The sequence below is a fragment of the Genypterus blacodes genome, unplaced genomic scaffold (assembly GCF_046128005.1).
Source record: "Genypterus blacodes isolate CSIRO-AG114 ecotype Tasmania unplaced genomic scaffold, CSIRO-AGI_Gbla_v1 ptg000025l_1, whole genome shotgun sequence".
Classification (NCBI taxonomy): domain Eukaryota; kingdom Metazoa; phylum Chordata; class Actinopteri; order Ophidiiformes; family Ophidiidae; genus Genypterus; species Genypterus blacodes.
Genome location: NW_027466838.1, coordinates 1 through 12742, shown reverse-complemented (window position 1 = coordinate 12742; position 12742 = coordinate 1). Strand labels below are relative to the sequence as shown.

The 12742-nt window shown below is 47.8% G+C and overlaps 1 protein-coding gene across 1 annotated transcript; it reads left to right on the top strand.

Annotated features, from left to right (window-relative positions):
- Positions 1 to 66: 66 nt before the first annotated feature.
- LOC142992933 (uncharacterized) lies at positions 67 to 12105 on the top strand (the record flags this gene model as incomplete). Its single annotated transcript, XM_076143499.1, has 2 exons — positions 67 to 1038; positions 11981 to 12105. Coding segments are annotated over exons 1-2 (954 nt in total), but the record flags the coding sequence as incomplete, so codon positions are not given.
- Positions 12106 to 12742: the final 637 nt, after the last annotated feature.

Here is a 12742-nt window from a genome sequence, read left to right as displayed (position 1 = left end):
GATCAACTGCCAGCTGTTGCCACTGCGCGCGCGCCTGTCGCTTTAAAGGGAGCGCGCCCACAGCATTTAAAACTGTCGCCTCCCTTACGTCACTACTACACGTTTGTTGCGGGCGTGAGTTGAGTTTACATTCAGGGCACGGAGTAGAAACACTCACTAACACACACTCAAAACAACTGAATACACACACATTAGAGGGAGGTAGGATAATGGCGTCTGCGAGTGTGGTGGGGCAACACCCGGGCCCGCATCGTCTGGACTCGGAGCCGCAGCTCCTGATGACCAGGCTGCCTCACCGGAGGAAGAAAATCACCCTGCTGAGGAAAACGTCCCGGGAGAAACTGATGTACGGCAGAAGCTCCGGGGCTGTCGCGGAGTGCACCGGAGCAGCGTCGGGAGAATTTGTGACGGATTCCATGAGTATGGGATCCGCTGGAGAAACGGCGACGAGAGGAGGAAGGATGCCCTGTGAGGGATGCGGAGCTCTGCTTGCTCCTGCCGCGCCACGTAGCTTGGACGGGGACCGCGAGGCGGGCGGCAAGGACTGCGTCAGGCGCGCCGCAGCCGGGAGTCCAGAGAGTCCAACCGGGCGCATCAACTGTGACCATAACAGAAACCTCGACTGCCACTCCAACCGTAACACAGGTGGCCGGAGCGGGGCTGCGGTCAAGAGGTCGGACCTGAAAGTCATGTCAAGCGCATCGGTCGCTAATGGACACAAACGAGCCCATCCGCACAGGGACCGGCCACACGGGAGTCGGGACTCCCGGTGCAGCGATACCGGACAGCATAGCATCTCGTCCGGAGACACCAGTGGTCTGCCGCTGGAGCGACTGACGCAAGGCAGGACCGGAGTCGTGAGGCTGGCCCGCGCCGAGACTCCTCGTAGGGAGGCTTGGTCCATATTCCCTCAGGGGCTGGACCCTCGGGTGAGGACCGAGAGAGGCGAGGGACACCGGTTCGCACCCAGGCCCGTTACACAAGACTGGTGTGATGTGTGTAGCCGGCAGATCACTGCACAGACACTCAAGTGCCAAAGTAAGTAAAGGCTTCATTTAGAATTTTAGAGGATTTGCATTTATGTCCAGGGCACGCATACGAATGAGCATTTAAATCCCTTCACATGTAATATAATCTTAAGTATAATTTCGGTGAGGACAGTGTGTTTAGACTAAGAGGTTTGTATCTTGTTTCTGTTGGATACAAAGGGTGCATGTACTCTGAAATGCTATATGGTGTTAGACGGTCCCTTAATAGTATGAGTGTTTCAGTAAGAGATGGAAGGAGAATGTGACATTGCCAATAGTTGAGCTCCAGATGCAGCCAAGAGCTTTCAATAGAAACCCCATTATGTCCCCCTCTCAGCATTGCACCCCATAGTTTCTTTGTGATTTGCAACCTTTTCTCATCACATTGAAGACAGAAATGGCCAGGAAAAGTTAATGGAATTCTCAGTGGTGTTCTGGTGGGTTCCAGAAACAAATGTAAGACTTTTTGAAGTTTACTTACAGGCCTTCTAGTCTGTGTAACTGGAAACACAGGGCACACATATATCTGTGCTTTAACATGGTGATTCTCCTATCTGCACTGCTAAGGCTAACAGAGAATTTGGACCTGGTCAAACATGGATGCACACTACGCACAGGCACACCTATAGCAGGAAAGGAACTGAGCTCAGCCTGAAGGTCCTGTGTGTGTCGTCACATGTGTATGTGTGTGCCTGTGGGTGCATGCGGCTGCTGAGTAAGCAGTGTGTCAGCAGCACTCTGTCACGGGTAGGCTGCGGCTGCAGAGCGCCGGGCGATAAAGCAATTGATTGGAGGCCTCAAGAAGTAAGAAGAGAAAGGGACAGATAAGGAGTGCACCAAGTAAAATACAACAACACAGACGAGAGGAAATGGAACCAGAGAGGGAAAGGATGACAAGGGCTTGGAAAAAAGGGAATGACAAAATAGTGGAAAGAGGCTGAAGAGAGTTGGAGGCTGAGACGAATGAAGCGAGACGAGGAGCTAAAACAAGGGAAATGGGGAGGAAAGAGGGCCAACACGCGTGAGCGATGGAGGAAAAGAGGGAGTCGAACCAGCACTGCAGAGCTGTCTGATTTAATGTGCTATCAGCAAGAGCTCAGTGGAGCGAGAGCTCAGATGACTGGAGCACTATCCCCACATAGACACACTGAAACACAAATGGAGACTATGTTATAGATTCTTTATGTGCAAAAGACTTCATGCCTGTTATTTATATTATATACTGTGCTTTTGTGGAGGTTCTATAGATGTATGCTGTCCGTCTGCAGCTGGTCTGTAATGTAAACTGTCCTTTCCAATCCCTTTTATCTGGAAAACATCAGAGATGAGTGCGGTGAGCAGTTTGCAGGGGTCACTAAGACATTTTGATGAGCAATCATGGATCTGGGCATTTCAGGGTATTTTTGTGGGGAGAAACACAACCAAAAGTGCCAAAATAGAAACAGCACACACACACACACACACACACACACACACACACACACACACACACACACACACACACACACACACACACACACTTGCATGCTATGTCTCCATAACCTTCTTTCAACTACACCCAACAAATGACAGGGAGGGAGAGACGGATCTCCTGCAACCATAAACAACCATCACTGGTGTCCTTGTGTCCCTCACTCCCTCCGTCTGTCTGTCTGTCTGTCTGTCTGTCTGTCTGTCTGTCTGTCTGTCTGTCTGTCTGTCTGTCTGTCTGTCTGTCTGTCTTTAACCTGACTTCTTTAGGAAATTACCTTCCTACCCGTGCTGGCATTGTTGCGTAATAAGTCTATAGAAACAAGTGTGCAGCTTGTACTCTTGGGACACTGCAGCGGTTGGTGGGACTTTTTTGATGTGGCCTTGCCCTCCAGAGGAATCTGTCCCCGTAGTTACCGCTCGGTCGCTGTGTAGTCTTCTGACATTTTACGACTGGCTTCCTTTTTGTTTGTGCAGTGCTTTGCTTTTTGGTTTTATTCTTTACTGTTCCTCTGTCTCCATGGTGACCCCCACAATGTCTAAGCGCTGTACATTGACTGAAGGCACATGACCATATATGAGAAATTTTAACTTTAACTAAAGAGTGGAGGTTTTGTTGTCGTCTGTGTTGGTTTGTTTGTCGTCTGCCTGTCCATGTGTTTATAAGCCGATTACTCGAAAAGTTATTAATCGATTTACATAAAAATTGGCGTGCTGCTTTGCCATTAATCCACTTAATTTTGTCTTTAGTCACACACAGTTTGAACAATAAATGTTGAACCCTTAGCCATAGAATCCAAATTCAATCCATCCATATAGGCCACATAGGCCACGCCCAACTGGATTTTCTGCCATTTTGATTTATTTTCCAAAGCACTTTGTTTTGGACCCCATCCTACAGGTTTGGGTCAGTTATGTAGAATGTCTAAACCAAGCCAGACAAAACCTTTATCTTTGTTTTTTGATATCAATATTCCTCACAATTTGCTATGAATGGCGGCCAAAGTTGAGTGGGCGTGGCTCATTCTTCATAATCAACTCATGAATGAATTTGTCTCCTGTAACGAAACTTGGTAAATTTGTGCAGCCATCATCCATCATCCATTCTGTTTTTGACCACTCTGTTTCTACACCATTTTGCTCTGTGATGCTGTGTCATTGGCCAGGGAAGGCAGGCAAGGAGGGAGGGAGACAGAGAGGGATACAGAGAGGTAGGGAGGGAGGGAGGGAGGAAGCAGCCGCCTCCTTAATCGTAGTTTCCTGCACAGGATTATGTCTCAGGGATGGAGTGTTTGGGATTACAGCCTGGTAGAAACAGTCAGATTGATATTTAGCAAAATCCTTCAGGAAGCTTTGTGGTTGTGGCTCCACTGCACTGCCAGTGTGTGTGTGTGTGTATCCTCTAGCATTATCCAAAGAGCAGTGCTTTCAGTATCTGTGTAGTCCATAGATGTTCAAAATGGACATGTTCGGTGAATTTTTAACCTTCCATCCGCACCTTGTACTTTGGTTTGTTATTGGTTTTGCATGTCATCCTGTATGTTCCCACTGAGTGTATCTGGGCACTGTAACAGAAGGTGAACACCCTAGAGATCGGTGCAGGTATCTGCCCTTTTAAAACGCCATCCCTCAACTGGACAACACGTCTAGTTTAGGGATCATCAACTATTTACTGTACATAAGATGAGGTCACCGGCACACAGATCAGATCAGAATTGGTTCAGCACAATTAATAATATCTGTCCTTTGTTAAACAACAGTTGTCTTGACAGTTCTCTTTGCCTTGTGTCCATTGAGAGGGGTTCAGCTCTGGGGTCATCTGCTGGTCATTGCATGGTAAAGACAGGAAGACATACATACACTGACACATGGCTGCCAGGAAAACTTCATTTTGTGCACATGTGCCACAAACCTCCGCACTTACATCCGGGTGTATTCTTTATGTTCTGTGGCATTCCTGAGCGCTCTCTGGGGAATCATATTTTTCCTCTAAAAACCCTCTCTATGTTCCTTATTCTACCTCCTTGGTCCACACACAGTGCAAGCCTTGTCTCAGGAACCTTCTCAGCAGTTTGACAGTGGTCCTCTCAAAGCTCCATTCAACCGTGGAGGGAGGGAAAAAAAGGGGGGAAGGTTGCGCTAAATGGCTCATAACCTTCTTGTCCGAGCACAGCACTGTTGCTGTGCTGCTGCAGACCTGGGATGGATATAATTCTAACTAGACGTCAGCCAAAACATTCCTTTGAAGCTCATATGTCTTATTTCGAAAACAAACAGACTCTGCAAATGTCTGGAGAACTTTGCAGTGTTGGAATGTTGAATAGACCCATTGAGCACGTCGTCTAGGTCATTCTTACGCAGCACATTGAGTAGGTTTACACACACACACACACAACTAGGTTAAGGAGAGTAATCTGGTCACAGAAACACCTGATTTCTCCTTGTGTGTGTTTTTGCTTTGTGGGTTGCTTGCTTTAGGGTATTGGGATCTTTCATCAGATTTAGAATCGCTCCAAAAATGTCAGGATTTGTTGTCGCCGCTGCTGCTGCTGCCACTCGCTGTGTTACAAACCCTTTTTCTTATCTATATCTAAAGTAAATGATCCTTTCTGTAGTGTACCGACATGAATACTATTAAAAATCTGAATAGAAACCCAGTGAAGACTATACAGGGTCAGATAACCGGGTTACTCCCGCAGAAATCTATGCGCCTTAACCAGGTTTCCAGTGGATTTCCAGTTTACAAAGCATTTCGAAAAACAGAGGAGCAAGTGCATGTAAGGGCACTGATTGATGTTAATCTATCTTGTGTTTCCCTGGCATCAAATCAAGTATATTCTGAGAAACAGTATGCATGCCAAGAGTCTCTGACCTTGGTGAAGGCCTGGTTGCATGAAAACTGACAAGATGGGTCAATAATTGCATTTGCATTCTGGACACAGTGCGTCACTGTTGTTCTTAATGTATGGCAGAACTATGGAGATTTTTAACCAAGCTATATTTAGTTCACCCTTGATGGATAGTGATACCAGGGCTGCAGAGAGGAAGAGGTCGTCAGGGATACGACGAAGAGATGCTTTTGAAACACACGTGCTGGTTGAGAGTGATTTGTTTGTACCAAAGCACAAAAGTAGATGACGTCAATCACTGCAGTAGGTGAGTAAGGAGGTGACATCAGAATGAAATCAATGACCTTCGCTTATGCTTCTCTGTGTGTGTTGAGCCAACGTGGACGTCCTCTGTCTCCAAACTCTTTAAAGAAGGAAGTAGGGCAGGAGAACTCCCAGTAGCTCTTTAACACTGTATATTAATATCCTCTGTGCATCAGTACCCCCCCCCCCCCCACCCCCCCCCACCCCCCCCCCCCCCACCCCACCCACCCACACACACACACACACACACAGACGTAATGTATGTCCTTCGCACTAAGAAGACATATCACCTTTGCAGAGTCTTAGTCGGATGATTGAGTCAATTCCTGTCACTGGGCTGTCGGTTTCACACCAAAGAAGCAGAAGGAGAGGACGGAGCCGGAAGAGACAACGCTGGGTAGACGCCTCTGCACGGTCTGTGACGTCTCTGCCTAATGTATGGACATCCCACCGTGTCCTCAGCTGCTAACCCACATCTTTAGTCAGCCACGCAGGCAACACAGCAACGAAAGCGAGAGAGAAGTCAGGAGTGTGTCTGTGTTTGGGGCGTCTGTCTCTTTAAGCTGGCTGTTTGTTACTGCAGAGCGTGTGGGTGCTGCAGTAGACACAGAGAAAGCAGAGAAGCACAGAGAGGGAGACAGGACAGAGGATGAGGAGTCCGTGATAAGAACAGAACGAGAGAGAGAGAGGGACAGGTAGAGCCCCAGCAGTCTGAGCGTGTATGTCTACGCAGTGAGGTGTGACGGGAACAGTCCGACGCTGACCAGAGGAGAGACGCAGTGAGACAAGGTGAGAGGTGAGACATCAGGGAGCGAGTTCAGAGGACAGGTGGAGGGGTGGCAGAGCGAGCGGAGAAGGGGCTGTTTATTCGGAGTGTGGCACCGGTGGCAGAGTGGCTGCGCTGGGATGGCAGAGGGGGGCACTGGGGCGGCTGGCGTTGGGGCAGTCCACAGAGGGACAGGGGCAGCCAGGGGCACCAGAGGAGGGCCAGCGCGGGTTTTGCACCTGGGACGGCGCCTGACAGGTGGAGTCACCATGTCCCGTCCATGGCACAGATAGCACCCCTGATCCCCGAGAGTGACGTGGTAGGACCGGGCATTGGATCCGGGGCGGTCGCAGCAGCGGGGGTGGGCAGGACATTGCTCAGCCAGGTGTCTCTGCGGCTGGAGGCGGTGAGGGGTGATGCGGAAGGTGGGGACAGGGCAGCCGGCGCCGCCTGCTTTGGACAAGTGTCCCGGCGGCTGGGCCGTCTGCTGAAGAGGCTGCCCAAGTCTCGCTCCTGGAGTGAAGGCCTGCGGATTCTCCGACGGACAACGTCGAGCGGATCACTGTTCACCACCTCAGGTATGGAGGACAGAAAGGGAGAGGGCAACACAAAGGACAGAGAGGGACAGGGGATGTGTGGACGCTTTTGTCTCGTGTCCATCTGAGCAGCATTGGGCCCTTCATAGTTTATTTCTATCCTTGTTGTTTGAACCTGTTTGTCTGTTATGTTAACCTCATTGCTTTCAAGCTCAGTTCCATTTGTCTCTACCCCCCCTTGCCACCCCCCCTCTGTCAGTTGGCCAACCTGTTACCCTTGTTTCTGTGTGTGTGCGCGCATATGTGTGTTTGTGTGTATAACTTGTGAATAATGTGGGATGAGTTTGCAGATTGGTTGTAAATATGCAAACTCAGTAAACAGGTCAGATATGAGAAGCGGGATCTTTGGGGATTCATTCTTGGTACAGACACACGTCTCACACACACACACACACACACACACACACACACACACACACACACACCGAAAACCTAAACATTTTTTAATCTGTAGGAGGGAAAAATCCTGTGTAAGGGGATTTTCATATCGACTTTCATATTTGTAGCAGGAATCTGACACCAGAGTGAGCTGCTGGAGGCTGCATGACATTGATCTTTCCTATGTTTTCTTCAAATAGAGTCTGGATAATGCAGTTTTTGGAACGATGAATACATAATGTAACATTAGCACAAAGTGTGGTCGGAGTGAAAAGAGGCATGGAGCCTCTGATACTGCAGGATTATTGATTGATTTACAGGAAGCGACTGACAGTTGAGTAAAGAAGGGCGTCACTGCAGCTCTCATGGTATGTGTGTGTGTGAGTGTGTGTGTGTGTGTTTTGCATGTTGGTGTATAAACCTGATCCCTAAGACCCTGACTCAACATAAAAGCTCACCACTCCACCTGGGTGATGTCATGCTGCAGCCTCATCCAAAGCTTCATGAATGGAGTCACCGAAAAGCTATTTTTAGACGTTGTTCCCCGTAAGGAAACACAATCAATCCTCTCACAACTAGCAACTCAAAGCCAGATTTCTACTGCATCTGCTTCTGTCATTTTCTATTTCAAATCTACCATCAGATGGGACGATGCTAAGCAGCTGGCATTGCTTTCAAAAGTCTCTGCAATGTTCTCCCGAAGACATGGGAGCTCAACTCTTCTTTGTCTTCTTCATGAATGCTGGGGAACATCTGCAGACGGACAGATGGAGGGAATGTGTGTGTGTGTGTGTGTGTGTGTGACGGTGCCAAATATGAAATTATTCCTGCAGGATTCAAGCAAACACCCACTGGTCTGGATTAACTGGGTCAGAATTGGATTTAGATCAGAGGAGAGTTGTTGATTGTCTAGTAGGCCACTATGATGTGCATTTATCCTGACGCCTCTTGGAGTTTTGTGCGCCGTGTGTGTGTGTTTGTGTCAGTCGCATGCTGGGGGGGGACACAGATAACTCATCCAAATGAGCTCTGATGGGATCAGACTAGTTAAAGCCCCCAGAGACCCCAAAGCCGCTCTTAATACTTCTGTAAGACCCGAGGAGCAGCCATAATATTCATTAGTGACTGTGTTAATATCCTCTCCATCAGGTTTTTACTGCCTAATGCTGATTTAAACCCCCCGACCCCTTCCCTCCTGTCCGTGCCCCTCCTCACCCAGTCAAGGGGAAACGACCATATGTCCCTCCCTGGGTCTCCCCATCATGTGTCTGTCTCTATCTAGTGCCAGACATCCCCTGTTATCTGAGAGACATTACTAATCCATATCAATCCCCCTCCCGCCTCCCACGTCGGTCCCTCTGTCCCTCCACGCCCACTGTCTCTTTGCGAAAACAACCACCCACATCCCCCCCCCGTCGCCTCGTTCCTGTCTCCTGCTCTCTTGCACACACACGCAACACAAGGCACTTAGTCAGTTTTCACCACAGACAGTAACATCTCGGGTTACGGGAAAAGATGCAGAAACACAGCAATTTTCTGGCTCCTTGAGCTCTCACCAGAGATGGGAGGATGGGGAGAAAGAACAAAGGATAAACGGATAAGTTACACTAAGCAGCCCTCACCAACGCAATCAGTGTGTCTGTCTTTGTAGAGCAGAGTTGTTGGTGTCGATGCGGCCGACGCCAAGAACACCACAGGCGATTGCAGATCTCCACCTGTGACACTTTCACTTTACTTTCATAGTTTTGTTTTTGCTCTGTATCTGCATCTCCCTCCTCTGTTTGGATTCGGTGTCAGTTGAAAAGGAGTCTGACGGGAATGATGGGATTTGAAAGGGGAGGGTAGACTGAGGAGGAGGAGTAACCGCGGCGATCTGCCATGATGCCACACAGCACCGCCACAGCTCGTCTTCTGTTGAGACAACAGTCTGCAGACACAATGGCTGATGAGTGTTTAGGGTTCAAATTCACTATAGTCATCTTGTCTTCTTTCCCCTGTGTGTGTGTGTGTGTGTGTGTGTGTGTGTGTGTGTGTGTGTGTGTGTGTGTGTGTGTGTGTGTGTGTGTGTGTGTGTGTGTGTGTGTGTGTGTGTGTGTGTGTGTGTGTGTGTGTGTGTGTGTGTGTGTGTGTTAGTCATTGTCCACTTACCAGTCAGTAGACCTTCATGACACTACCCCTAAAATTCCAGAATATATAGGGGAATCTCTATTTCTGTTGTTGTTATACAAGCAACTTCCTCATCTGACCATGTTAGTTAACGCTGTACTTTCCACAGCAGTGAACAGGGAAAAACCCCTGCAGTCTCCAACATGGAGTCCTGAGGGGGTTTCAGTTTTCAGCATTCGCACCTCTATTAACCTAAACTGTCCATTCTGTTGACTCTGTCCTCTCTTGTTTCTCTTTTCATTCGCCCCCCTCCTTTTTCTTTCTGAATGTGCGGGTGTCAGCCGGCCTGTGTGACCTTGAGAAACCTCATGTGTGAGTGGATTGCCGCTAGAGTTTCATTAACACTCGCATACGTGTGCTAGTACATCCCAAGAGCTTATTAGGACCGCATACACATCGATCCCTGTATGCAAACATGCCTCTATATGGTTTTCTTACTACATGTGTGTGTGTGTGAGTAGCAGAGGATAAACAAAGCGAGGGAGTGTTATCAGTGTGGGAATAATCTAGATCCCAGATCACCCTTCACTCGTTGACAGCTGTGTATCATATCATCGTAGGTGGGGTGTAGGAAAGTGTCCACCTGCTGTTTTTCTTGCGGTGCTTCCCAGCGAAATTTCCTGGCCTCAAAAATTATTTTTCAACGGAAAGGCCAAAGGCAACGCCAACATCTACACCGATTGCACCCCGGGGGAATAACGGCAGGAGAAGTGTGGGGCTGAGCGAGTGTAGAGATGATGGCACGGTGCATAATACAGACTGAATATGGAGTGAGTGATGGAAAGCAGGACAGGAAAGGAGTTTCTCTCTTCCCTTTCCTTTGGGTTTCCTTTTCATCATTGATTGTCATAGCCTCGCGCTCTCTTTTCCTTTACTCACTCTCTGCTATCAGTCTCATACAAGCACACACACCCATTTTGTCTCTTCTTTTTTTTTCTTGCTGCAGTGACCTCTAAACGGTCAAGAGCGCTGTATCCTCTGTGTGAACTTTTCTCTTTCCTAGACACGTTCCCTGCTGTCAGCCAGGCATGGCAGCCCCTCCCTCTGCCCCCATCGCTTTTGCGTCACGCTTCTCCTCCTTACCCTTGCTCCTCTGTCTTGATCTCACCTTGATTTCACCTGAACAGACTTGAAATGATCATAACAAACACACGTCAGTGACCCTATCAAAGTATTGCCTTCAAAGCTCTGCAACTGAGCATTACGCACACCCGAGGCCTGGTCCTCTTTCAACACCGCTTATCAAGAACCCGTTGCCTTGGTTACAGTGCTGATGCTGTGTAAGAGCTGTCCCGTCCCTTTCCGCAGAGGTTGCAGACAGAGCAGCTACTTTCAGTCGACCGGCTTATTTATTCAGCAGTCACTGAGGTCCACGCACCACAGAAGACTGTATGTTGTATTGAAACAGATCCTTCCTTAAGAAAATACATTCATGTTGTTACATCTCTTTGAATATGTATAACATGCAGTATTTATGTAAGAAGCTTGGTTGGATTTGGCTCGCAAAAAGGATCCGGCTCCGCCCCGTTTCTTTGAACTGTCACTTCTTTGGAAAAATCTCTTCCCTCTCTCTTGTAATGGACCATCTGACCAAGAAAAGAGAAGTGACATCAGACCCTAGGCCACAATTAAGTCTGCACGGCTGACACAAACCAAGGCTGCCATATGTGGCCGCAGCCAAACGCATTAAACAACAAAAGAAGACTATTCTAAGGAGGTTAGGGGGGGGAAGTACCTAAATCTTTTCTCTACTTGCCTGAACAGTAGATGGGAGTTGCCCATGCCACCGCTGCAGTGCTGGTACAGTTTGAAGGCCTTGAGCCTATAAGTGGCGTGTGGCCCTCCATTGTTACAGTACAGCATTTCAGTGTTGGTCCTCTGAAGTTCCTGCTCTCTTTTGCCATGTGTACACTGCCTGCATCTGCTCTGAGTGATTGGATCCAGCTCATTTGATGACTATTATATTTGCAAATAAGCAAACTAATACATTGTGTTCATCTCATGGACAAAGGTTGTAGACTAAGCAGTAACTAAGTAGATAAAGCAGACTTTAATGGACTTGATTTATATATTATTACAGTATTAAGAAGAAGTTAACTTAAAACTACAAACTATAAATCATCATTAACTCTCACTTTCATTTTAAATGTTAACAGTTGCTGCAAGTCAAACGCCCTAATTGTGTCTCTAACATTAGCCACTAGATGGAGCCATTTCCCTATCTTAAAGCTGCTTGTGTGATTGCACGGATTACTACAGTAAATTAAATCACAATCGCTATCGACTGCATTTCATTAATTTCCAACACACACGTGCACATGGATGACTAATGAAAGCAGAATAGTAAATTCAGTGTTGCATCATCGTATTGTGCTATTGTATTGCGCTGTTTTTCTCTGACTGGTGTGTTTGTGTTTCCGTCAGACTGCAGCTACACCTGTCACCTGGAGTGTGAGAACCAGGTCCAGCTGGACTGCAACCAGAGGGACAAGGAACCAAAGGAGGCACCTTCTGCCAAATCCCACAGCCCCACACCTCCTCAGGCCAAGGTGAGGATCTGAAATGCAAATATTAGAACGGAATAAAAGCGTATTGAGGTCATTTGATTTTGATTTGGGTTTGATTTCATGGCCGCTTTGAAAGAGGAATTGTCCAATCACATCACCCTCTTCCTTGGGCTTTATTCTCTTTCACATCCAAGCTTTCATGCCTCTCCTTAGGAATTTATGAATTCTCTCAGTGCCTCCGCCAAAGAGGTTTTCACTCGCATCTGTTCTTTGTTTGTTAGCGGGATGAATAAAAAAAAAGTTTATGAACTGATTTTGACAAAACTTTTTCGGAAAGTGGGTCATGAACCAGGAAAGGTCCCATCACATCATGGTGCGGATGTGAATGCAGAACGTTTGTTATTTCTTTCCATATTTCTTGCCTTCATATTGCTGTAACAAAACACACGTGTCAGGTTTGTTCTGCCTTGGCAGAGGTATACTACTATAGTGACAAAATGTTCCCCAGCACACATGCAGCATCGCATCAACACCTGTCCTCTCTCTCTCTCCTGCTCCCTCCGCTCTTCCTCCATTACCACCCTCACGCTCTCTGTCTCTTATCTCTCCAAAGCACTGCAGGCTTGTTTCATTAGATCAGTGGTGGCGTTGGAACTGCTGCCATCCTCGTTTCCTCAGA